Genomic DNA, 27,164 nt, shown 5'->3' with positions numbered 1-27,164 from the left:
ACACATGTTCTTGGTGGGCCAAATACATGGCGTGGAAGATAGATGTGAACCATCTTGAAAACATGTCAACCAGGAAGGCTATCTTTGTGAGTAAGGAAACCCTGAGAGTAAGATGTTTTATGGGATAAGCTGCTAGGAGGTGATAGATAAGAGGAGATTATGACACCAGTCAGAAATTGCATTATTCATCTAGGAATGGTGTAGTGTGCAAGTGCCCCTGGAATTACCAAGGAACTCAAGTTCACCTGACAAGAAAGCCAGCATTTGGAGGCTTGCCACTAGAGAAGGCAAGAGTTAGAACCAAATAGTGTCAATCACGTATAACTTTCTTCCATCCATTCTTTCCCTCAGCCCTCAACAGTGGAGAAGCAAGCAACATTCCCACCTCGCTGCACATCTTCAAGCCAAAGGTGAGGCCTGGGCTGGGGACAAGGGAGGGAAAGAGCATTGAATTGGTTGTGAGACTGAAGTTTTATTCAAACTAGCTGATTGTTTAAAAATCGGATAATGGGGCGCCTGGGTGGCGCAGTCGGTTAAGCGTCCGACTTCAGCCAGGTCACGATCTCGCGGTCCGTGAGTTCGAGCCCCGCGTCGGGCTCTGGGCTGATGGCTCAGAGCCTGGAGCCTGTTTCCGATTCTGTGTCTCCCTCTCTCTCTGCCCCTCCCCCGTTCATGCTCTGTCTCTCTCTGTCCCAAAAATAAACGTTGAAAAAAAAAATTTAAAAAAAATAATAAATAAAATAAAAAAAATAAAAATCGGATAATGGACTGTGCTCAAGTATTTATCACCAATACTTCAGCTGCCTATTAAATTGTAAAACACATGTTTGTTCATTCTGGGTCTAATGCATGGCATGTAATTAACGAGAATCTATGGGATCTTTCTGAAGTCCTCCAGGGACAGGGAAAACGGAACCAACTGAGGATGTTTAATGGCAGTGATTGTAGAAAAACAAAGTCATTGCTTATTCAGACCCTCTAGAGCTTAACCCATTTAATAAATTGCCTACCTATGAAAAACACATCCATGGGTGTATACACACACACACACACACACACACACACACACATATAACAAACTTTGGCTCATCTCATTGGCAGCATGATTATAACCAAATAATGGGCCATCCAAAGAACATAGTATCTTCTACTCATAAGGCCCTTTATGAGTCTTCTAATATATCCTCCCATCCCATGGAACAGTCTTTTCTATTATATTATGGACTGGGAGCAGTAACAATGAGCAGAATGATTTGAGTGCCTACCATGTACAAAAACTGGGCTAAACAATTTCTATAAATAATGCCTCATCTCATCCTAGTTCAGTTTTTGAAAGGGGTAGAAAAGGTTATTCTCACTTTAGAAATGAGGAAACAGGCTTAGACGGGTCGAGTGAAATGAAGGCTTTAAGATTTAGATCCAGGAGGCCTGCCTGTATTTCAAAATATGTATTTGTGGATATATTCTTCCCAAAGTCTACTTGAGAACTTCTGGAAAGGAAGACATAGTCATTCCTCTATAGTGTATGTCATATTTTAGGAGATTGTTCCATATATTAGGACTTTAATATTTTCTGTAAACAAAAAATTTACTCATAGGTTCTGTTTTTAGTCTGTCTTCTGCATGGTTTTATATGGGGGAACATGGCTGTTCAGTAATTTCTTTATCTACTCAATGAGGATTTATCGTTCATCTATTGTAAGTCACACACTGTTCTAGGTGCTGAAGTTAACATGATGAACAAGACAAAGTTTTTGCCTGAATAGAAGATATTGGGCATCTTCCTACAGATTGTACCTCCTTTGCTCTAATAATGTTCAATTTCTTCTTCTTTTTTCCATTGCAAAATAAAATTTAAGAATGTATGCACATGTCTTCAAGAACATAGACACAAGCCTTCATAAACAAATATATTTATCATGATTACACTTAGAAAAGCCAGCAATAAAATCCTCAATATCCAAGATAGTAAAATAAGTATGATGAATATGCCAGATAGACTATTAAGTCATGGCAAATTAAGTTCATGATAGATTTTTAATGCTATGGAAATAGCGGATGATATATAACTGTCTTAAAAGTTTGATCCAGTTTTCGGTGTGTGCATGAGTGTGGGTTTGTCTACAAATGTCTGTAGAAAAAAGGCTAAAGGGAAATATGCCAAAGTCTTAACAACAGTTATTTACTGGATGATATTTTCTATGTTTTTTTATAATAAGCATGTCTTTTAAAGTGCAAGGTTTATGCCTAGTGTGTAAAGGGCATTGCTTTAGGCAATGTACAGTCAGCAGTCAACATAGTGGGACATCTGCTTGGGGACTGCAGTGTTTATAAATCAAAATGAGTGTGTGTGTGTGTGTGTGTGTGTGTGTGTGTGTGTGTGTGTGTATAAATAAGTATATGGTCAATTCTTTATTTTCCAGAACTCACTTTTTATCCCATTTTCCTTTCTCACTGTCTGTCATCTATATGAGTCACATCTCGCCACAGTCAGTTGCGATCCAACCATGTTTAATAATAGCCTAAGAAAAATACACGTAGGAAGATGAACCTGCTTATGGCAAAGGGAGAACCGCTACAAGTTCAGAGCCGTGTAGAAAATGATTTTGGATTATACCATCTTCTGGTTTATCTGAGTTCCTAATTGCCTCTACATACAAAGATCACTAATCAGTGACCATTTGCTTAGCAATAGTTTTGACCATTGATGTAGAATCATAATAGCTAATAAGAATGAGTAACAAATTTATAAAAACTCATGCTCCCATTCTGGAAATAAAGGACTAGTTCTTTTTCACAGCATTGATAATTTGGAGGCAATAAATGTCTTACATTTTGACATTATCTGCTTACAATTTGTCACCAGTACTTTAGCTATCTATTAAATTCTAAACTATATGTTGTGTGCATCCTGGGGTTCAGTGGCATGTTATGCAGTGATGGCTATAACTAACAACTAACAAGGAATAAGCAAATGAACCTGTTTGGGATGGGGCACGCAGTGGATTAGAATTTTTGTTAGGTAAAATTGATTTGCGATTACATAGCTGCAAAAGAAGCTGTTAGTGTTTCTGGTATCTGTATTTCAATAAAAATACAACACAAGTATTTTGTACTATTTGTCATTCTAGACAATTAAACAGTACTAGGGATAGATCTATCCCTCTCTCCATTAGCATGCAAATCCTATATTTGTCTTTGGAGGCATAGAACTTGGAAAGTTGCTATGACCGTTTCCCCGGTATTCAGTCCATCTCCGTTACAGCCCCACCTCTTGCACATGCTATCTTGTCTTCTAACGCAGGAGATAATGCGGAACATGATCTAACATATCTCATGTCAAATGCAGCGCAGCTGAACTTAAGCTCAAGTCAGCAAAGACAGGCGATTATATCTCAATTATTTTCTGGAACTAGGTTTTGGACAGACGGCTCAACCAGTATAAGACAGTGTACAGTGAATACTAAATTGAACTCACACTCCTAGAAAATTGAAGACCGCGGCTCAATGTAGTCAGTGAAAAGGAAACCCACATAGGCACACTTCTGGGGTGCTGGGACGTTTCACAAACAGGATATTTATCCTCACTTGCTTAAGGAATATTTACAAATATAGAGGGCCTGCCCTTATATAAAAATAAATTATACAGCCATTATGGATTGTTACATAGACATTTTGTGGCACTTCAGGTAACAATCCATAATGGCTGTATAGATTCACGTATCTGATCTGCTGCACTCTAATATTTACATTTATTTCTCATATATACTCATTAGTATGGCGTTTCTTTTTTTTTTTTTAATTTTTTTTTCAACATTTTATTTTATTTTTGGGACAGAGAGAGACAGAGCATGAACGGGGGAGGGTCAGAGAGAGAGGGAGACACAGAATCGGAAACAGGCTCCAGGCTCCCAGCCATCAGCCCAGAGCCTGACGCGGGGCTCGAACTCACGGACCGTGAGATCGTGACCTGGCTGAAGTCGGACGCTTAACCGACTGTGCCACCCAGGCGCCCCTAGTATGGCGTTTCTATGTAAATTTCCAGGAGCTTCATTCAAACGTTTATTACTGTACATGACTTCACTGAGCATATGAATCACCATAGCCTCACCAGTAAATACTGGACAATACAGCATAAGTTGCCTCAGTCTTACTGATTCCTGCAAGCTTCATGGCTCATGAACAGCATGAGGTCACAATCACTCAAGGGCTTCTTAGACATAATTCCTGAGCCATGTTTCTGCCTCCACTCATTCCTCTTCTCTGTCAACCCTTATTCCCCATCTCCCCTAACTGATCTGAATAGGAATTTCCCCTAGGTCCTCAGAGCTCTAATTCTCTCAAACTCAGCTCTCCGTTCTCTTATTGTGTTACACCTCCCATAATACCACAGGATGGCAAGCATTTCTGTCCTCACAAAATCTGCCAGCCCACAAGACCTTTGACACCTGCCCTCCCACCCCTGGTCACTTGTCAAGTGAGATTTCTTACCTTTGGCAGAGATGCCCTGGAACCTGAACTCTGGGTGGTCATCGTCAAGACGGTGGTGATGCCCAGTGCGACCCTAGCAGGGGCTGCATCCATGTTTATCCAAAAGGAGACCCAGGACAAAATGACTATCAACAGACTGGGGATGTACATCTGGATCAAATAATACCCCATCTGGCGTTCCAGGTGAAATTTAACCTCGATGCAGGTAAACTTTCCTGGAAGCAGGAAATAATTATTTAAAATCCAATTCGAATTTATCTTTCCCATTCCAGCCTCCCACTGTTGCTTTCTTTTTAAGAGTATTACAGGTAGATTTAGAAGATTGCATAAAATGCCCACTGTGCATAACCAATTCAACTCTTTTTCAAATCAACCAGTAATGAAGTAACAGTGGGGAGAATGAGTGATCTAAAGAGTCATTGGACCCAGACCATGTGACATAGTTAACTTTCTAACTCTGTGCTTGTTGTAGCTTGATTATTTAGAGTTTCAGAATTTACAAGACTTTCAGAAACTGACCAGAAGAAATACTCACATTTTGTGAAGTTATAATATATAATATATAACCTGCAGTATATATGCATGGCATAAAATATATAGCATATAACCTACAGTATATATGTATGGCATAAAATGTATAGCATATAATATGTAACAGTTGAAAATGGTAAAGTTCACATGGAGCTCTCAAAGTATTTGGATAACTGTGTATCTGTCTTTGTGCCAGCCATAGTAAGAGAAAAATGTACATTTGTATATGCCGTGCATATAATCTACTCATTGTAACAGTTTCCTAGCTTTCTGGGTAATTGCTTGAGGACATTTAGAATATTCCTACAATCTGTTTACAGTGGTATATTACTTATAAAAAAGGGTGCATACAAAGGTTTTAAAACTTTGGACATACTATTAAGAGACAGAAGCTCCTGCCCCTCGCCACTTTTCTTCTTCTTTAATTGGTTTGGAGTCAGAACCTTGGAAGGTAATTTGGCTTAGTCCACACAAATTACAGGAGATAGGGTTGGATTCCTCTTGGTCAGGAAAAACACTTTGGAATCAGATTTTGGTCACTTCATTAGAAGCACCATTGACTACAGGAATAAGTGTTCACGAACATTCTATTCAGCAAGAGACCTGGGGCCGTCACTGAACAAGCCATCCTGTCTAGCTTGTCTCTCCATGATCAGCCTGTGTAGAACCAAAGACTGGGACATCCATAGGAAAAGCCATCAGCTTTACTGGGCAGGCATGATCTCCCATTCTCCCCTGGCCCTGTGTGTCTATCAACACTACTGACAGTGCATGACCTTAGAGCTAGCTGAATTCCTGCCAGCTGATTTTCATCCAAATTCCTATTCCTGTCCAGGACTGGAGAGCACAGCAACCGTATTCCTGAGTTTACAGAGACCTAGGTGGTTATTCCTCTCCCACTAAGTCAAAGAGTACAAACTGACCTGAGGATCCAATGTCAAGAGTGGATGCCAGGGATGGGCCAGAATTTATGCTTTTCCTGCACTACGCACAAGGTCTTGTACACATTTCCTCAGATTCATTTGACAGCAAATGGTCAGTAAGAGAACAGCAAAAGATTCCCAAATCTGTTTCCTTCTGTCTCCATTTTGGAGGAATTACCTATTTTGCCCACTGACTTATTCCAGAGGGTATAAGCATCTATCTCTAGAGGGGGTTTTGAGCCAAGCCCAGGTCTGTGCCTTGTACCTCCACTTTCTTGCTAAAAAGCTAGCAATTAAGGTGATATGATGGATCTTCCATGCTACAGATGGAGTCCGCTTGGGTTTAGCAGCTGAAAGGAAACTTACCAGTGTTGTAGTGCTTTGTGCAGTAGCCAAGTTCCTTCTCTTCTTTCAAAATAAACTGAGGCAGGGTCAGTCCTTCAGCAACTTGAACTGGACCATCGCTTAACCACTCAAATATCAGGTCATTCATCGTGTACCCAACTGGAGTAAACAAATCATAGTGAAAAACTGAATGCATCTTTCAAGAAAGCTCGAAAGTCTAGCTATGTAAAAAACAAGCAAGGAAGCCATCTAAAGCAGACACATGCTCAGTCAATTCAAGAGCATTTAAAAAAAATAAATGTTTATTCATTTTTGAGAGAGAGAGCACATGAGCAGGGGAGGGGCAGAAAGAGAGATGGGGACAGAGGATCTGAAGCAGGCTCTGTGCAGACAGCATCGAGCCCAATGTGGGGCTTGAAATCATGAACTGTGAGATCATTACCTGAGCCACAGTTGGACATTCAACTGACTGAGCCACCCAGGCACCCCAAGAGCATTTTTAATAAAAGAGCTATAATCATCATGACAACTACATGTCATTGGACCCAAAGATATTGAAGACAGCAAACTATTTCTGAATGATTTTTTTCTGTGTAATGGGAGGATGGAATCTATGAAGTCCATTTTCTTCTACCCTCTTTATTTACTAAATCTTTCTGAAGAACAAACAAGTAAATAAACATAAAAATCCTTTGAAGATTGTCTTTACTTGAAAGACCTGACAACCCAGTAAGACAATCCAATTCTTGGCACCAGGCTTAGTATTTTAAATGAAAAGCCTTCTTCTTCTTCTTCTTCTTCTTCTTCTTCTTCTTCTTCTTCTTCTTCTTCTTCTTCTTCTTTTTTTAGATGAGAATGAATTCATCACAGGGCTGCCTAAAACACTCCCATTGCAAGTGTGGCCCCTCTTCTAGGGTATATTAGCTTTATTTTCAGAAAGCGTATCTTAAAGTCTTTATGTTCAATCTTATGTTATTTTACCAAGTGGGGAATGCTGTAGAATAACGCAAATCAAGAATATCCATGTGTGCTAGTTTCTTGCTAAATGGGCCCACTCATCACAATGATTCATAGGAAGTAAAACAGATTCTCCAATATGTAAGGTCCTATTGTTATGTGACTTTTGAACCAGCCACAGTAAGATTGTTATCAGTTTATTAAACCAAAGTTAGCTCTTAGTTTCTAAGCTCCTGCTAACTAGGTCACTATCTGTTAACTGCTCCTGGACCTTTTCACACCTCAGAAATGAAGGCTGCTATACCTTCAGGTATCATTTCTCTCCCTTCCCACTTTGTTTGTGATATTTGAATTCTAAAATGAGAGTGAGTAGCACAAGAGATATTATGTGAGGTCTTGGCTGGCCAATAGCTTCAGCATATTTATTAAGTTTATAGATTCTTATTCTTGTTGACTGCAAGATAGTGACTCACCAAAGCCACCCAGAAATCAATGGCAAAGTTAACTGGAATCTACTTTCCTCTTTCTTTGGACCACCTTTTCTATTCAAAGCCAAAAAGGAAAGCATGGACGTCAAGGAATTACAAAGAGAACCCTGTGCAAGCATTGATGTTCCATTAAGAGAATGGCCAACCCTGTCTCTTGCACTGCTACCCTGTAAGAGTGCTTCTTGGGTGTCTCCAACAACTGCAAGAAGCTTATAGCCTTGTATCCTTGTAGCCCCACATCTTTATCTGGCAAGCTTCTTACTGGCCACCACAATAATAATTGTTGTCAGCCATCCTGAAGTTCCACACTGGGACAGAAAGAGGAGTCAAAGAGAGGGGGAAGGAGGGAGGAAGTAACATGAGGGTAAAAAAGTGAGGAATAATTCCCACCCTATACATTCAAAGTCAGAGGTAAACACACCGCTGCTTCTTTGATTTCGTTACTTCCAGGGCCCTGCAAGAACCAAACATATTTACTAATTGGAGCTTTTTAAATCTTGGAGAAGCCTCAGATGACAGCTATGGTTGCTGTTTTACAGAGAAAATAAGTGTTGGGGTGAGGCAGGGGAGAGTTTGGACCAGTAGAGAAGACACAAGAAAGGAACCATTATATAAGAAAATGTTTTTCTCAACTTTCTTCTCAGGAGAAGGGACAATAGGGAAAAAAATAAATACATAAAGCCTATTGTAAATCAAAAATTCTCATTTTATCCCCGCTAACTTCTTAAAACAAAGACATTTCATTATTTTGTTTATTTCTGTAGGGAATTTCAAGGGAAATCTACAGTGATTTGAAGTGATCAGGAGGAAACCCTGTGACTGCCTCTTTTTTTAATAATAGTTGACACGTCTTTTTATCTTTATTATTTGTCTACACCAAGAAGTTAAAAGTATTTCCTTGCCCTTGCCTCATTAAATCTCCTAACATCCCTGTAGGTCAGTAGCACTTGTTATTCTCTGCATTTTACAAACAGAGAAAGTGACAGAGCAAGCCATAAAAACATTTCATGTCTCTTGCCTAAAGATCTTATTACCTTGGAGGCATCAGCGACTTATGGCACATGTCAAAAATTTCAGTGACATCAGGGTAGGGCATAAAGGGGACAAAGTAGATAGCATTTCTCTGTTTCCTTCCCCATGCCTTTGTGAATCCACTGCCCATCTAAGGGAAATGCCATTTCTTCCATATCATCTCTAGCCCCCCGTTCTTCTACCCTCCTCTGGTGAAGGTCCCTGTATCTTGCCCTCAAATCAGGTATCCCTTCCTGCCACAGTTCCTTTGGGGTGATGGTCTTCATGAGCATAAGATAGAAAGAAACAATTTTCTGATTAGAGAGTGATTCATTTTAGAGAGTGAATGACTAATAATCTTAATTTTCCCAGGACACATTTTTATTTCAAATAAAAGTTACTAAATCAGGTTTGTTTTTTGAGGAAGGGTGAGTTATTTGGCCTTTTATTTTGAAAGATTGTCTGTGTATGAGACTTGCGCACACACTTGCTACTCCTCCCATTAGGGCCTTGGGAGTTGGTAATGGGTAGAGAATGAGTCTCATGGGTCCTTTCTTCTTAATGACACATTAAAAGAACCAGGTCATGGGTTAAAACAAGCAGGCAGTCATTTCAACAGTAGGGACTTACAACTCTCCAGCTGCATTGTACACGTCTGGACATCCATTGGAAAATTCTTCAAGTCCATGGGACAGGATAGGGTCAAGGTGAGTCTTAGCAAAGAAAAAAATTAAAAACAAGTTTTAGATCAGTGAGGTCTGATTCTTGAGGAACAAACCGAAAATACATTTGGCATTAAGCAAAGTGACACTGATCTAAAGAATGAATCTAAGCTTTCAGAGCAATGCTTTCTGTTTTTCAAATGAACAAGTAGTCATTGGTAAATTTTGAGAATATTGTAGAATTTCATTATAACCCCTTACTCTCTATTTCCCATCTTCCCACCTCAGTGATCTCAAGTGTGTTCTAGAATCAATAAGAGCACCTGAGAAATAGTGTAATGAGAACAATGGGCTCTTGGTCACACTGATGTCCAATAGACATAAAGTTCATACTATTTTAGAGTTATACTTTGGACACGTGGACTTTGCTCCAAGGACAATCAATGATGTGATAAACACAATTGGTTGTGATAAGCATTGGCTCTCCTTCCATCAAACGGGCACATGCTTACCTCTTCTTTTGCTAATGCCCTTGGATAGGTTAACAATATATCGTCGTACTTATTCTAAAATTTTGACAAATCTGGAGCCAATAATGCTTGAGCTGAAAAAACCATTTAAGGATGGTGGTCTTCACCTCTCTGCACCCAAGAAAGGCTACTCTGCTCCTCCTTTCCTCTTCCCTTAACTTTTCAGAGCTCCGGCCAGCTCTGACCATGCCTTGTATCAAGGTGTTGATTGAGCTGCTCTCTCTTTTCCACCATTTCCTTGTTTAGTCCTCAAGGAGATGGTGCACACCTGTAGCTCTTCAATTTTTCAGTACCTCAGAAGTGTAAGGAAGGAAATTAAGATTGAGAATCAGCAGATCTGGGTTCCCTTCCCAGTATTGCCTCAAACTATCTCTGTCCCCTAAGCAAGACCTTAAACTGAAACATTCATCTCCTTATCAGTCGATGGGGTAGGGTAAAATGATGCTTATTCCCATTTAGCTCTAATATTAGAGTTCGTGTTATTCTAAACTTCAGTGCTCCAAGTTCTGTTCATTTTCTCCCAAATATCTTTTATATGCATAGAACCCTCTGATGCGTGCCCTATTACCTGAACTCTCCTCAACTGTCATGCTCATGCTTGCTCTCCTTTTCTGGTTCTCTTCTCTTTCCTTTCTCTGCTTCATTTTGTCCATTCCATGCAAGCCAACACAAAGCAAAAAGTAATGGCATGCTTATGTTAAAGCAAGAAAATGTCTGGGATTCGAAGTGAGATTAAGTGCTGACAATCTTCAAAATTGTTAAAATGCTACAATGATTGGGAAAAGCAAGACACCACGGAGTGTATTGTAATCCCAATTATGTAAAAATATTTTCAATTTGGGGAAGAAACACGACGCTGTCTTAAAAAGTATTTGTGTTTGGTGGGATGATTCATATTTTGTTTTTACTCTTTATTCTGCATTATCTGTGTTGACAAGTATAATTAAACATGCCTGTTTTCAAACAATAGCAGGAAGGCAAAATTATAAAATTCTGTTTTATCCAGTGATCCCTTGATTTGTTGTATTCTTATTAAACTTTTGCCATAAACATACAGTATTTCACCTTCATTGCTAAACAAATTACCTAGCTTCTGTGGGCTATTCTGAGAACACAAAAACTGTGTTTCTAAGGGAAAAAAGAATTGTTTTGAGTTGTAAACAAAGGACTTAAAAATAACATTTTATACAAGAAAAATAAGTTTTGTCAATCATGGAGTTCATTTAGAGATATAGATATAAATGTAAATACAGATATTTAGATTTTTTCATGTCATGAAGACTTTATTTTTGGAAAACACAATATTATTGAGATTAATGATGTAAACTGTTTAAGGGCAGAGTAAAAGAATCAAAATGAAAATTTCTAGTAATCAAAAACTGTTTAAAATCTGACCCTTTATTAAGGGGGAAAAGACCTCAACAGGATCTACAGATACAGGTTTTGTTACTAACACGATGAGAATCTATTTATTTTCTCCTACTTTTTAAACGGGAATATTTTTGTCAAACAAAAATAGGTTCATCATACAGAAATAATGAGGGGGCATGTGCATAATTTAAGTGAATCAAAACCAGAAACTCTGGAAATTTCGTCACGATTTTGAAAAGTTTACTTTTGAGAAATTAAAAAAAAAATAATAGTGAAAATGAATACAGCTTTACAAAATATGCAGCATGCAATTCAACTGTATTTCATCTGCTATTGGAAACAACTCAATTTTAATATTTTTTAAGTTTATTTATTTTAATACATAAAAATGCTTTTTTTATTATTTTATTTTTTTAAATTTTTTACCATTTCGATTTAGTTTTGAGAGACAGAGTGCTAGTGGGGGAGGGACAGAGAGAGAGGGAGACACAGAATCTGAAGCAGGCTCCAGGCTCCAAACTGTCAGTATAGAGCCCCATGTGGGGCTTGAACCCACCAACTGTGAGATCATGACATGAGCCAAAGTCGGACGCTTAACCGACTGAGCCACCCAGATGCCCCTACAAATTTTATTTAAATCCAAGTTAGGTAACATGTAGTGTAATAATGGTTTCAGGAGTGGAATTTAGTGATTCATCACTTACACATAACACCCAGTGCTCATCCCAGCAAGCTCCCTCCTTAATGCCCATCACCAATTTAGCCCATCACCCCACCCTTCTCCCCTCCAGCAACTCTCAGTTTGTTCCCTGTATTTAAGAGCCTGGGTGGCTCAGTCTTTAGTCCAACTTCAGCTCAGGTCATGATCTCCTGGTTGGTGGGTTTGAGCCCCACATTGGGCTCCTGCTGACAGCACAGAGCCTGGATCCTGGTTCCAATTCTCTTGTCTCCTTCTCTCTCTGCCCCTCCCTTCCTTGTGCATGTGTGCACACACGTGCACTCTCTCTCTCTCTCAAAAATAAATACACATCATGTGGTTCACAAGTTTGAGCTCCGCATCGGGCTCTGTGCTGACAGCTGGGAACCTGGAGCCTGCTTAAGATTCTGTGTCTTCCTCTCTCTCTGCCCCTCCCTTGCTTTCTCTCTCTCTCTCTCTCTCTCTCTCTCTCTCTCTCTCAAAAATAAACAGTAAAAACAAGAGTCTTATGGTTTGCCTCCCTCTCTATTTTTATCTTATTTTTCCCTCCCTTCCCCTATGTTCATCTGTTTTGCTTCTTCAATTCCACATATGGATGAAATTATATAATATTTTTAATCATAGGCTTGCTGAAAATGTTTTTATTGTGAAGTGAACTTTTTACATTTAGGGAGAAGTGGCCTCACACACGATGATTTTTGCCTTTGCGGAAGATCTCACAATCCTACAGGGACCCAGAATTCTTAGGGTCAAAACTGGAGAACCCCACTGAGAAATTCCCAACAAGCCTGAAACTGTCTGTGAGCTTTGCCTCAGCTGAGGACTCAGTGGGTATTCTTCTTCTTCCTCATTTGTTTTTCTAATTTCCTTTCCAGATAGGTTTTATATTGGAACCCAATGGGCACCAATACAAGGAGAAAAGTTAACGGCTAATAGTTTGCTAAATCATGTCAGTAGCTGAGCAAATGGGAAGCCTTTGTAAAGACGTAATCAATCCCTTCATGGGTCACAGAGCCCATAATTTATGATGTCTCATTTACCACACATCTGCAAGCCTAAAATTCAGACTTGCCCTTTACTTATTTTTTTCTTTTTCATTGAAGTATACGTTAAACACAGTGAAAACATACAAATCCTAAGTTACAGCATGATGACTTTTTACATCTCTATCCACCTCTTTAAAAAGCACCCAGATCCAGATTTAGCATATATCCATCACCCCAGAACATTCCCTCGTGTTGTCTTCCCTGTCAAGAACCTTCAAAAGGAACTACCACTACATTTATTTTTAAGCTATTTTTTATTTTTAAAAATGTGAGTTTTGTGGGAAGGGGGATGAGCTTGATATTATTCTGTTCATCTCTACTGAATTGTAGAAATGGCACCAAATAAGACTGACACATACAACATTATCCTGAAACGTGAACAATTTTTATCTTCTTTACTCTGGCTCTCCATCTATTTTTGGTGGGTCTTACAGAATTAAATATTTTAATTGAAACTCGGACTTTTTGCTGGCAGACACTGCCTACAGCATATCAGATATGCTCGCCTCTTCTCCATGATGTGAAATATTAAGGCCGTTGCACCTGAAGGCACTGAGCTGAGGCCACCCATCTTCCATTTGATTTTTGTTGAAGAACTCATTTCCTGAAGCATTATCACACATTTCCCCACTGTCACTGTGGTTGACATACATGCTTTCAGGGCACCCATGCTCCTGTTTGCACAAGGTAGAGAGTAAAGTTCCTTTAGCAGGGGCCCGGTTCCTTTCCTGAGCGTAAGAAGGCTGAGCAAACATTTTCATTTTAAAGGCAAAAAAATAAATAAAATGAAACACAGGAAGTGAGTCTCCCAAAAACCTCACTTCCCTTCCCTCTCCTGTTTAGTTCACTTTGCCCATAAGACTAGCTCTTGGGTTTACACCTTACTCAAAGTTTAAATGACTAACAGATGCAGACCTTGTAAAGTGTTTCAGCTAGCTTTCCATGTATTTCTCGCGTATTGCAGTGCATGATCCACAGAGCCTGGGACTGTGTTATTTACCATGTAAAATGATGCCTGGCATGGGGCAGACATTCAATAAATATTTGTTGACCAAATGGATGAGTCAGCATCCTAAAGTCCTATGGGAGAAATCCAGGCTTTTCTGTGGAAATGGGAAAGGACTACGGATTTAGAAGAGAGGAACCCGGTCATCAGAGCCCAGAGAGTATTGCCAAATTAAAAGATAGAGGAAGCTGGCAAAGCTTGCTTGCCCCTTCTGTAAGTTGCTAGCAGGTTCTCAGTAGAAATAAGGCAAATCAGGCTGAGGGAAAGTTAGGAAGCTCAGGCCACCTGTCCTTGAGCCTTGGACAGATAGCTGGGTCCATGGCAGACTTTTCTCACATTGCTAGACAGATGCAAATTAATCACTTAACTTTTCATTGGAAAGCTCCTTGATTCATGAAGCAACTAGTGGTTCATAAGAAACTCAGTGTCAGACTTGGGAGTTCATTCCTAGGGAGAGATTCTTGAGGGGAAAAAAAAGCCATTTGAAGAGGAAACGAGTGTTCAGGTAGAAATACAAATTTTAATGAGTGATCTGCTTACCTGAAGCAAAGATTACCAATGTACTATTTTGGTAGAGTTGATTCTAATGGTTACAGTCGTATGTCTTTCTTGGAGAGGATGGACAAGGGTATGCTTTGTGTTTTTCAGGATAAGCAAGGGAGTCTCTGGTATATTGCTATCATTCCTCTGTTAGGGACTATGTTGAGCACCCTCTATGTAGCACACCACAAAACCCAGGAGAGGGGTAAGACCTGTGGTGGGGTGTTTTTTTGCATTAAAATACTTAATAAGGAAAAATAAAAATTTAGTGATGACAGGGTGCCTGGGTGGATCAGTTGGTTGAGAGTCCAGCTCCTGATTTCAGCTCAGGGTATGATCTCACAGTTCATGTGTTCGAGCCCGCTTTGGGCTTTGTGCTGGCAGCATGGAGCCTACTTGGAATTCTGTCTCCCTCTCTCTCTGCCTGTACCCTGCTCACTCATGCTCTCTTTCTCTCACTCTCTCTCAAAATAAGTAAACAACGTTTAAAGAAATCTAGTGAGGACAGTGATGCTCTTAACAATCATAATTCTCTGAGCGCCTGCTGTCGGCCAAGCACTCTTACTGGTTTACAGTCATGGAATACTCTCATGCAAGGCAGACAGCATTCTCTCTGTTTTTGAGCTAGGCAGAGTGAAGCTTAGAGATTAAGCCATTTTCCCAAAGTCGCAAAACCTTTATTTAAGTGACCCAAGTTAGATTTGAACCAAACTTTAACTGGTGTCAGATCCATTTATTATTTTCCACTCTACTACATTTTCTCCTCAGGAAAAATTCTTACTAATTTCTCATCCTCTTTTGTCTGTGAAGTCAGGAGAGTGGATTATAGACACTTTAGTTGCTTTCTAAGGAAAGCAGGAGTACCTCTTCCATTTTTCTTCAGAAATCCAGACTTCTCATGACCTGTTCTTTTAAGAACTCCTCTAGCCTCCCATGGTAGCCTCACAGAGTAGAAGCCTCACAGTGTAGAAGGGACCTGGGTGGTAGATGTAGTTTACCCATAAAGAGCTATTTGACCTTGACTAAGTTTCTGGCCTCATTCTCCACCTACCCACAGCCCTATCCTGCTCAAAATTTTTATGATTCTAAACTGTAAGTGAAGGTGACCAGCTTACAGGATTTCCTCTTATAAGCCAATTTGCACCCTTTTTTGTTTTTAAATAGGCTTCACACCCAGCTCGGACCAACTGTGGGGCTTGAACTCATGACCCTGAGATCAAGACCTGAGCTGAGATCAAGAGTTGGACACCTAACCTACTGAGCCACTCAGGTGCCCCTACACTCTTGAATATAGTGAAAACTTTCAGTGCAAGTAATAATGCTGCTTAAAATAGGAACTTTCTGGCAATCCAGGTATATAGGTGAGATATTTACTCCCCCCATTGGACTTTGTCATCCAACATCCTAGAACACAATCCACTCTTTCCCCCAAGAACATAAGCACAGCCTTACGATATAATGTAGGTTTGTTGAATCTCTCCTCTGAGTTGTACTTTGAAATATCTGAACCATGTGACATTCTAATGCCAGGGAGATTTGATAGGATACATCAAGTATCAAACAAGTGTGTCATCTTCAGCCACCTAGACCTTAAGTGAAATTAGCCTGGGGGCAAGTTAGAAGTCAAGTTAAAAGTGCATCATTGGGGCGCCTGGGTGGCGCAGTCGGTTAAGCGTCCGACTTCAGCCAGGTCACGATCTCGCAGTCCGTGAGTTTGAGCCCCGCGTCAGGCTCTGGGCTGATGGCTCAGAGGCTGGAGCCTGTTTCCAATTCTGTGTCTCCCTCTCTCTCTGCCCCTCCCCCATTCATGATCTGTCTCTCTCTGTCCCAAAAATAAATAAACGTTGAAAAAAATTTTTTTTTAAAAAGTGCATCATTAATGCAACCCACAGATGGAGAGAGGGAAGGGAAGAGTTAGGGAGTTAGTGGATTTAAAGACACTGCCAGGCTGGTTGTCTGATCAAGAAACCTTTATCATTGTGGGTTTTAAACCCTGGTGGGCATAAGTGTCATCTGAAGGGCATATGAATGCAAGTTCTCTGGCCCTCTTGATAAGCACCCCACATAATACTGATGCTGGTGTTCTGGAGCAAATTTTAAGAAGCACCACTTTAGCATGTCCCACCGGATGACTCTAATTACTGTCACCATGATAGATTAAAAGGAGAAAATTTTTGAAAGGGAAATAGGAAAGGGGATTGAGAAAGGGGTCTTAAATTTTTCAGTAATGCTAACACTTTTTTTGGGAAATACTACTTTCTACTTGATACCAGGGCAGGACAATTAGGCTCAAGAAGGGTTCTGTGTGACTGTACCAGGGGCTGTGAGACAAGAGGTGTGAATTGTGATCCTCAGTCACAATAGAGAGGCATGTTGGTCAAGCCAAGACAGTGAAACCAAGCTTAGTCTGCTGGCAACCAAGAATATGGTGGGTGTGTCCAGGAAACTGGGATAGATGCCAAGCAGGGTATGAGGACAGTTTCCATGTGCAGCAGAGAGGAAACCAAATCCATGCCTATTAAAACACATGAACATGCAAAGGTAGTCAGGGCAGTGGCAGTGTGTCGGGGCACCACTGTCCCTGGTCTCTGGACTAGAAAATGAGCCACTGAGAAATTTCAAAGGAAGTTGGGGAGGTGGCTGTAACATGCATTGGATGAACCTCCGCTATAAATTTTGAGAAGCTCATGGTACTTGTCAGGAAGGACAGCACAGAGGAGGACAAGCACCAGGTCCATAGGGAGAAGGAATTAGTGTTACAGAATTCCACCTGGGTTATAATCTAGCACATTCATTCAGCAGTTTTTGACAAGTGTTTATTGGGCACTGTGCATATCAGACACTTGAAATAACAGTTTCTCTCTTGAAGGAGATTTTAGTTTAATATTGTCAATTTGTTATTTCTATATATATATTCTTTTAATGGAATATATCCCAAGAGTTTGCATTTATTCTTCAGCTTTTTAAAATTGTTTCCAAACATCCATTTAAAGAATCTTTCCAGACTATGTCAGTGAGACATACCTGAACTGAATTAAGCAGAAGTCTTTTAATTACTCCCTCGGGGCCTAGATAAGTGCTCACACTGATTGGGTAGAACAGATGACATACCCTTACAGACCTAGATCCTGAGCGGGCCCTTTGGGTGTATAAGGGAAGTAGGATTTCTAGTAATCATTTGATGCTCCTGAATCAAAACCCGTGGTACCCACAAAAGGATCTTGATCTATGGAGAACAAAAATAATTGGTCCAACTTTGGCAAGGCAGGCAAGGAATGAAATTTTTAAACTCATCTTTTGAAAGCTTTGTAATTAAATGGCTGCTTTGAACTCATGCATCATAAAAAGCGTAGGCGAGGGTCCTGCTCACTCCAGCCCTGAGCTATTCACCTAATCTGTGGGCAAGCACAGGTGTGGCTGTATGGAGGAAGGCCTTCCACATAAGTAAGGATTGCAAATTCGTGGTGTGTAAATTATTAGGAGTTCAAGAAAGTTCCCAATGCATATCCTTGCTCTTAGCTGCTACCTTCTCTTAGCTGCTACATATAATAGACATTTAGTGAGAGGCTCCCATGACTATTAAGATGCAATCCTGGTGAAAGAATGATGTTTTAAAGACCGTTAGTCATTTCCTCCTTTACATATTTGAGCTGATGGATTCTCACATTCCCTACCGATATCCCCTAGAGCAGACTTTGATACTGAGACTATTAAATGGAAGGATGAAACTGGATGGAAAACACGGCTCAGAATAGTGTGGCTAGGGCACCAGAGATCAATCGTTTTTCAATAATGTTAGGGCAGAACGTAAACCCCACATTGGTTCTAAGCAGTACAATTAGACTCTATCCTCTTAGTCAATTTCAAAAAAAAAAAAAAAAGAAGAGGACCTGTTTTTCCCCGTTGACCTTGGGGTTTGGAGGAGATAAATTGCATCACTGCTGGTTCGTCAGCAGTTCTCCTTTCCCCTAACGAAAATGCCAGTGGCTGACTAGGAAGGTCCATGTTTACCAAACATTATAAAGGCATCAGAAAATACCCATATGCATTGAGCAATACTAGCTAAGAAGGACAGAAATACAATATCTGTTCCCATCTGTGCCTGGTCCTTTCAGAAAATGTGCACACATATGGTTAGCCCATGTTAATTAAGTCCAAATATGGATTGGATTCAACTTGGAGAGCAGCTGATAAATCTGTGGCTAAAACTTTTCCAAATGCTTTGATATTTCCTGAACAAAAATGTTTTGAAGGTGTTGAATAGGAGAAGGCTAAATTGGACACCACTGGAAAGAAGAACTCAAAGTATCGAAGACTCAACTAATACTGTTCACATTTTAGTTACATGTTAAATTTCAAAACCATTTCATATCTAGAATTTATTTATATACCCAAATATTCATGAAGACAAAATGTTATTAGGTCTGCACATGAGAATAATGAGAACTGACATGTCCATGGTCACTATATATCTAAAAGTACTGTATAGTAATTTTCTTAACATTTTGTTTGGGATTATTTTACTTTTGGCAAAAGAGAACAAATGCTTGTGAACTGCAGATATGGTTTGAAGATAACCAAAGTTGCTTTCTTTCTGCTAACATCTGAGAGAAAAATTGTGCTACCTTGTTGGTATTTTACTTCATTAAGAGTTCTATTGTGGTCAGTGGTAGAGAGTACTGGCTGCTGTTTCTGGTGGGAAAAGTTGGAGAGAGAACGGAGCCCTGGTCAGATGGTAGGATGCTCCATCATTGACCAGATAACACTTTGAAATCCAGCACAGTTCCTCAATTTACTTTTAACTGGCAGAAAAAGAGGAGATCTGAGCCTTATCTGAAAGAAAATGCAACTATCCCTTCTGTCATGAGCTAAAGGTCTCCCAACAGGAGGAAACCCAAGGCAGGGAGGGGATCCATCTGCTTGAAACTAAGTATGGAAGGTGAGTGGAGCCTGAGTGTTAATGGGCACTGAATAAGGAAATGTCCATGGGTGTGGGTTAGGGAGAATGGGGAGAGCTGTCTTCCCCCTATTCTTCCCCTTTATCCCATAGCCAACTTGGGGTTATTATGATATCCATTGCACATTTAGTATGAATCTGGAACTGAGAAAAATTGCAGATCAAAGAAAGGTTAAATGACTTCTCCTGGTCACCTAGTAAGATTGAGTTTGAATCCAAGTCTTCCTAAATCTCAGAACTGATGTCTTCCCCACCCCCATAGCATTCTGTGTGTAATCCCTACTAAAATAAAACATCAAATAAAGCGTTTGTTTTACTGTCCTTTGGAAGAAATGATCAATCAGATATGGGATGGCCTCGCTCCGAGTGTGTGTCATGTGTAGAACTTTATAATTCAATACATCCTTAACTGTCTTTCAATGACTGTCCAGTGATAAATGTTGTATCTTCTTCAGTACAGACATTGGTTTGTAATTTTAAATGCCACAAGCAAGGATAGACTTGTTGGAGAGACTACTGAACTTTGAGGATGTATAATTTTTTTCCCATTTTAAAATGGCCTGCCTTTCCTTTGGATTATGTGCTTTGAGAATGTGCTCAAGTAATTCATATGTCTCATAGGAGCCCTGGTGATATTATATGTTTTTATTTTGGGATTAATGCCATCCAGGGAGGCTTTCAAAGACAGCACTATGGACCAGGCAGGAGCCCACATCAACATAAGTTGAACAGACTCACTAGGACCTCTGAATTTCCTTTGGCTTCCTGCCACAAGATAATTCAGGTAATGAGTAATAGCAGATCTACCCTTCAACTCCACTGGCTCAAATATACCGGGTAATTTCCTTTAGCCTACATATGTAGTTAATAATTGTCCCAGCCTACCATCTTTGTATAATTGTCTAAAAGTATATAAACCCATAATTCTTGAATACATTCTAAAATAATATCTCATGGATACTCCTGCTGAGTGAATCAGAGGGTATAAATGATCTAATTTGCGATCGTGAAATTTCTCAATAGGGAGTTTGGTATTGAGTATTTGTCATTGTGTAAACTACATACTGCATATTAGGCTGCCTCTTAAACTACACGTAGTCCATTCTTCCCTGCCTCACTCCAAAATCAGGTTCCTCTTCTCAGGAGTTGAATATTCAGTTTGTGAGAGAAAGATTCAAAGATCCAAAAGTAGTTTGAGAGAGGCACCTTAAACTTCAGAATCCTCTTTTGCTTACTCCCAAGCCCCAAGGGACACAAAGGACTCACTCTTATTTCTTCATCCTGAGGGAATTTTGTGGTTTGGGAAGGAGATCATTTTGAGTTATATATGTATGCTAGAGCTCCAAGGAGCCTCAGATTTTATCTAATCTTTTCTAGTTCAATCTCATGTTATGGACAAGGAAACTAAGACTCCGAATGACTGATGGGGTTAGAGAGGCAGTTCCATGAGCCTGGAGGGTACAGTAAATGATGCAAAGAAGTGTAGAGTTCCTGATGCCCTGAGCTACCTTCTCAGTGTTCTATTCTTTGCACCATCATCTTCAGAGCAAACTCTGATGAATGTTAATGAAGTGGAAAGTTACCTCCAAGAGGAGTAAGATCTACTGGTTGCCATGTATTTCATTGCACAACCCCCTCTTTTCCTTCAAACAAGGGTAGAATCCTTACTCTGTTGCGTTTGAACCAATATTATGCCCTTAAGTATATGTGTATTTCTGAACCCAGTCAGGAGCTTGACAGAGCTTTCCAGCACTTTAAGAGAGTCTGTCATATACAGAACACACTTTCTAGACTCTAATACTTCTACCCTCAATGTTGCCTTTTTCGAGAGCCACTCTCCAGAAATACCTTCTTTTTATTGCTTAGCTCCTGATGAATCAACCAGTGTTTGTGTATGCCACTGCTTCCCAACCTCCCAACCTAGCTTGCCTCTAGGAAGCATGGAATCCTTGTGGTTTCCATGGCATTTACCAACACTTCTCTAAAAACTTGCTGCTTAATTCTGATGTGGGCGCTTATGTTACAGTCATTAATTACTGCATTAAGTCAAGTCACAAAAGTAATGAGGATTTGGGCACAGAATTGGAAAATGAGAATGTAATTTTGCCTGGATTATAGGATATAAAGATAAACACGGTCCACATATGCACAAAGAAATCACAGCTTTCATAGCTGTCTTCTAACAGGAAATATGGGCTTATGTGCCTCATCAAAATTGAGAGTAAGATAATAAAAGTATCACCATTGGTAACATTTAGGCAAGTCTTAGTTCACTGTGCATTTTATTTCCAGCTCTGACATCTAAATAGAGAATTTTCTTTTCTCCTATGCCATAAAAATCATCCTGTAACTAAAGTTAGAATCTTCTGAAGTTCTTGCATCAAGCTGCAGGCTGAGTCAAGGATAGGAGGTTATGTGAGAAAAGTTGGCCTTTTATATGTGTGGGTAGAGTTGGTCATTAGATAGGATTATTTGCAGAACACCGTTGGATGTCTGTCTAGAAATCTACACTCCACCTACTGTCAGTGGTGCCTTTATCATCAGAGGGAGAGGCATGTCAATCGCCAAGAGTTCTCTATTACAACTCAAGTACTACTGGGAAGGTGGAACACTGAATCATTCACACCTAGAATTATGAATCGAATCAAGAGAGATTAACAAGCAAATCATCTCCAGTACCCTAAAAGAATGAGTTTCAGGTCAGATAACACTTTTTTTTAAATTTTTTTTTCAATGTTTATTTATTTTTGGGACAGAGAGAGACAGAGCATGAACGGGGGAGGGGCAGAGAGAGAGGGAGACACAGAATCGGAAACAGGCTCCAGGCTCTGAGCCATCAGCCCAGAGCCTGACACGGGGCTCGAACTCACGGACCGCGAGATCGTGACCTGGCTGAAGTCGGACGCTTAACCGACTGCGCCACCCAGGCGCCCCTCAGGTCAGATAACACTTGACTAACAAGCAAATCACCTCCAGTGCCATAAAAGAATGAGTTTCAGGTCAGATAACATTTGACGATCAGGGGAACAGATATCTTGGTGATAAGGGGTACTGTTGTGGAGGAGCAATCCCATAATTATTTATGGTTTGGAGGAGTCTCTGGAGGGTAGCATAAAGCCCATAGGTACCTGGTCAGTCCAATAAGAAGACGCTGAAGGCAAACAATATTTCCTTACCAACTTTGCCTCAGATATACCAATTCTGGAGGCATGCAATAAATATAAAAGCAAAAATAACAGTTGGAAGATGGTAGCTTCCTTAAGAACGATAAGGACCATTTCCTCTAAAGAAACAAACAAAAAAGCTGAATACCCCAATACATGAAACATGTATACACTTTAGGGAGATTCAGGGACCCCCTGGAGTTTTCACCTAGCCCTCAGGTTAAGAACCCTACTCTATAGGGTCACATTCCAGAAGTAGGTCCATCCCATCCTTGTCTGGAATTTGTAGGGAGTTATCTTGATCATTTAACTCTTTGTCTTAGAGGCTGGAACAAAAAACACTATCATTAATTATAAGAAAATACCAAGAGCCCTAGAGTATATGGCAATGCCACTTTTGACCTGTATCCATATAATATATATTGTATTCTACTAACGTTCTTAACCAAAATCATCTTTTTCAAAGCTGAAAAAAATAGAAGTTCAGAGAGTAACAAATCTCCCTAGGTCATACAGCAGGTTCTGAGGCCAGAGACTCAAGCCCAGGGGTGTTTTACTCTAAAACCCTTGTCTACTATAGTATCAGAAATAGCCAAGACAGCATTCAACATCATAAGTTTCAGAGTACAGCAAAATGAAAACTGGGAGATGAAGAACATCTTGGGGCTAGAGTGGAACATACTGTAAAATCAAATCAGCAACATAGTGTTGGTGACCAAGCAGATGTCTACTAACTCTAGTGGGACAAAAATGTATGAAAGTAAAAACAGTGAGGCAATTCCCTCCATTCTTCCAAAAATGGTAGCCATTTGTTTATAATGTTAACAAATGTAGGGAAAAGCTACTGATTTAAGATGTAACAACTGTGATTTAAGTTATATAAGGAAGAGTTTCTGTACAATGCTAGACTAACTTATTATAGGATCCAAAGAGAGAATATGAAGTCTCCTTTTCTAAAGGTCTTTAAAATGAGAATGAGTTCTCAACAGGTTGCCTGAAGGTAGGGAAGTTGACTTAATGACTTTAATGCGTCTATTCAGCCCTTTGGTCCCTGGGATAGCAAAATTTTTCAGAAAGTAGATATGCTATATAAGCTACATATGCTATATAAAACTGAAGAGCTTTGATTCTTGTCCTAGCTTTCCTATTTATGGGCTCCATTATTTTACCTCACCTAACTTGCTGGAAGAATTCACTTCCTCATTGGTAAAACAGGGTGTTGGATTAGATATTTTGCAATTCCTTCAAATTAAAAAAAAATACGCCTAGGGGCGCCTGGGTGGCGCAGTCGGTTAAGCGTCCGACTTCAGCCAGGTCACGATCTCGCGGTCCGTGAGTTTGAGCCCCGCGTCAGGCTCTGGGCTGATGGCTCAGAGCCTGGAGCCTGTTTCCGATTCTGTGTCTCCCTCTCTCTCTGCCCCTCCCTCGTTCATGCTCTGTCTCTCTCTGTCCCAAAAATAAATAAATGTTGAAAAAAAAAATTTAAAAAAATACGCCTATGGTGCTATAAAAGTCAGAATACTGGCAGAAAATTTTCAGAAGCAATGGGAAGTAAAGGAAGAAAATAAATATTAGCAAAGACATTGTGGACAAGTGAGACAAGATGCTCTTCTCCAAAAATACTCACCCTCTCCTTTTTTCTTTCATATTGCATACCCTATGCCATGGTGCCCTGACTTCCACTGCAATTCATTACATTCAATTCAACAGATATTGTTTGAGCAATAATATATACAATACTCAAGGCTCACCTCACTATTCCACTATGGATTCAGGCCTTTTCAAGTAACATGAATTTAGAATTTGACTATCTCTGAAAAGAATGTACAAAGCAGGATGTGTATCTTTGTTTACACTTTGGTCAGGGATGATCAATACATAATGGAGTGGATCAACAAAAAGACTTAAAAAGAAAACGGAGTAAGATCAAACATATTAGGGAAGTGAATATTAAAGAAAAAATCAGAAGAGAAGCATACAAAAATAGATTTGACACTTTTTCACCAGTAAAGACTGTGTCTTGCAACACTGGATAGAAATTTTCTAACAAGGAACTAAGACTTTTAGTTCCTATTTAAAAAATTTGTTTGTGGAGCCCCTGGTTGGCTCAGTTGGTTAGGTATCCAACTTGACTTCAGCTCAGGTCATGATCTCATGGATCATGAGATCGAGCCCTGCGTTGGGATCTGTGCTGACAGCGTAGAGCCTGCTTGGGATTCTCTCAATCAATCTCTCTCTCACCCTCTCTCGCTCTCCCTCTCCCTCTCTCTCTCCCTCCCTCCCTCCCCTCTCCTCTCTCCTCTCTCCTCCCCCACCCCAAGAATAAACAAATAAACATTAGAATAAAAATAAGTATATACAAGATTCACTTGGTTCTTACCAAAAAACTTCAAGTGTTTGAATCTGCGGGACACTTGTGGAGTTATGGTCTACTATCCCCTCTTTTTTAAACTGCTGCCTTTTGGGAAACTTCTTGGGAAGTGTGATCTTGCTCGTTATGACATCAATGGACTGCATAGTTCTCTTTGGGTTTTGTTTGGCTATCAAAAACTTAGACTTTGGTTTCCATGTGGGAAGCTACAAAGCTAAGGAAGCATGGGATTGTTCATAGATGAAATGCTATCATCAATTTGTTTTAGGTTTCAGAAAATGTAAATGTAAAGCATCAGCACAGAACATTATTTTTTTAATGTGAACCAATGTTTAAGTAATTATTTAAATGTGTAGGGTAGAGACAATTCATGTTATTTTTGGTACTTCCGTTGTATCCCTTCCTTGTATCTTTCTTAACTCTCTTCATCCTGATTTCTCATCTCAGGCATCCAATTTTCTCATTCTCATTATTCTTCATAGACATTAAATGTACTATCAGAAAGAAAATTTCCTATCAGCTCCTTACAGGTTAGTGTGAATTTAGGTCAATGGATTCCCTCTTCCAGGGGTATTTGCATTGTAAGCCTGAGTAGAGGGAAAATCCTTCCTGATGAAACATCAGCAGGGATCTTTCCAGCACCTTTAAAACATCAGAAACTGTCACCCGCAGGGCCTTAAACTTGAGTTGGACCTCTAGTTAAATTGAGTCCAGTGACTCAAGTAAACAAGTGTATAGGTGTCAGTCCCCAAATTCTAACAATATTTGAATCACATTCATTTGCAAAGTTAGAGCCTCTTTTCTTTTCCTTGTTCCTCATTTATTCCTATTACTTAATTTATCTTCTATCTGCCTGCCTTGTTAGACTGGAGCCTTTCCAGGGCAGGGATCATATCTTATTCAGCTCTGGATCTCTAGGCCCAGCACAGTGTCTGGCTCATTGAAAATCCTTCCAGGCAAATAATTAGATTCCTGTAGTTCAAATCTGCCAAGAGCCGTGTTTCTCTAAAATGACATGCCCAGTTCTACACCAAGGATCTTTCCTCTGATTTCATAGAACACCCACAATGAAGGCAAAGTCTAAGCCAGCCTGCCACAGGACAAACTCTACCAATCCAAAACAATTGTGAGGATATTTCAGAGCTTGTGATATGCTACGCTGGGAACGAAAGATAGAAGAATTGCCTCTGGATCTAGGTCTGGGAAACATCTTCTTCATGGTTCTAGAATGGAAAGGCCTTCACAGAACAGAAAAAAACCCTAGTTTTATTTCTGTAGTGCATGATGCCAGGTATTTACTAGAGCACATGCCACTCAAGGCCCAGAGGGCTAGCTGGAGCAGCTGATAACCCTGTGCTGCTTTTTATAACTCTCCTCCATAGCACCACGCTCTACATATGTCCCATTTCATCAGGTCACATCGACTTAGATTGTGCCCAATACTGCATCTTACACCAAACACATCACCATGTAAAGTATTGTGTGTTTCCTTAAAATCTTTAGAAAAATAACAATAAAAGTAAAGTTCCTTAAAAATAAAGCAGAGGATGTTTCCTGGTTCTTCATGTAAGCAGTGACTTTGCCAGTTGTTACAAATGAGCAGCCTCTTTCATTCCACAAGACATTGGGTCTGTCAGCCATTAGCAAACTGTGAAATTACTAGGTTAAGAATGGAATATACAGTACAGACTTAAATTTTATATAGAGTTGTGAAATGAGTTTTTTGATGGTGGTAAGTCTACAGACTTGAAAATTATTTGCAAGGATAGCTGTCCATTTTCTTTATAATAAGATTGGAGAGAAAGGGGGAATTCTATAAAGGATCTTTAAAACATCACTGCTTGTTTAATGTATTAAATATCTCCCATATACAATACACCATCTTGGACCTTTGGGAGGAGTTACAAAAGGTGCAAAATCCAAATATCTTGGCTTTAAAGAGCTTACTATTTAGAAAGAATGTTAACTTTAAAATACAGGCAGCCACCATTGCATTTATTGAACACATACTCTGTGTCAGGTACTGTGTCAAGTATTTTTATATACAATATATCAGGGATTGGCAAATTACAAC

At 39.8% G+C, this 27,164-nt stretch overlaps 1 protein-coding gene across 2 annotated transcripts in view; it reads right to left on the bottom strand.

Annotated features, from left to right (window-relative positions):
- GLRA2 (glycine receptor alpha 2) overlaps positions 1–27,164 on the bottom strand; it is a 173,496-nt gene that overhangs the window by 93,877 nt on the left and 52,455 nt on the right. For both annotated transcript variants that reach the window (XM_047844173.1, XM_047844174.1), the window contains exons 5-7: positions 9,377–9,459; positions 6,312–6,449; positions 4,492–4,706 (exon numbers count right to left, since the gene is read on the bottom strand). In XM_047844173.1, coding sequence (XP_047700129.1) covers positions 4,492–4,706; positions 6,312–6,449; positions 9,377–9,459 — 436 coding nt within the window. The remainder of the gene's footprint in view (positions 1–4,491; positions 4,707–6,311; positions 6,450–9,376; positions 9,460–27,164) is intronic.

This window comes from Prionailurus viverrinus, chromosome X, assembly GCF_022837055.1.
Source record: "Prionailurus viverrinus isolate Anna chromosome X, UM_Priviv_1.0, whole genome shotgun sequence".
Taxonomy (NCBI): domain Eukaryota; kingdom Metazoa; phylum Chordata; class Mammalia; order Carnivora; family Felidae; genus Prionailurus; species Prionailurus viverrinus.
Note: the sequence above shows the minus strand (reverse complement) of the source record. Positions and strands in the feature narration are given on the sequence as shown.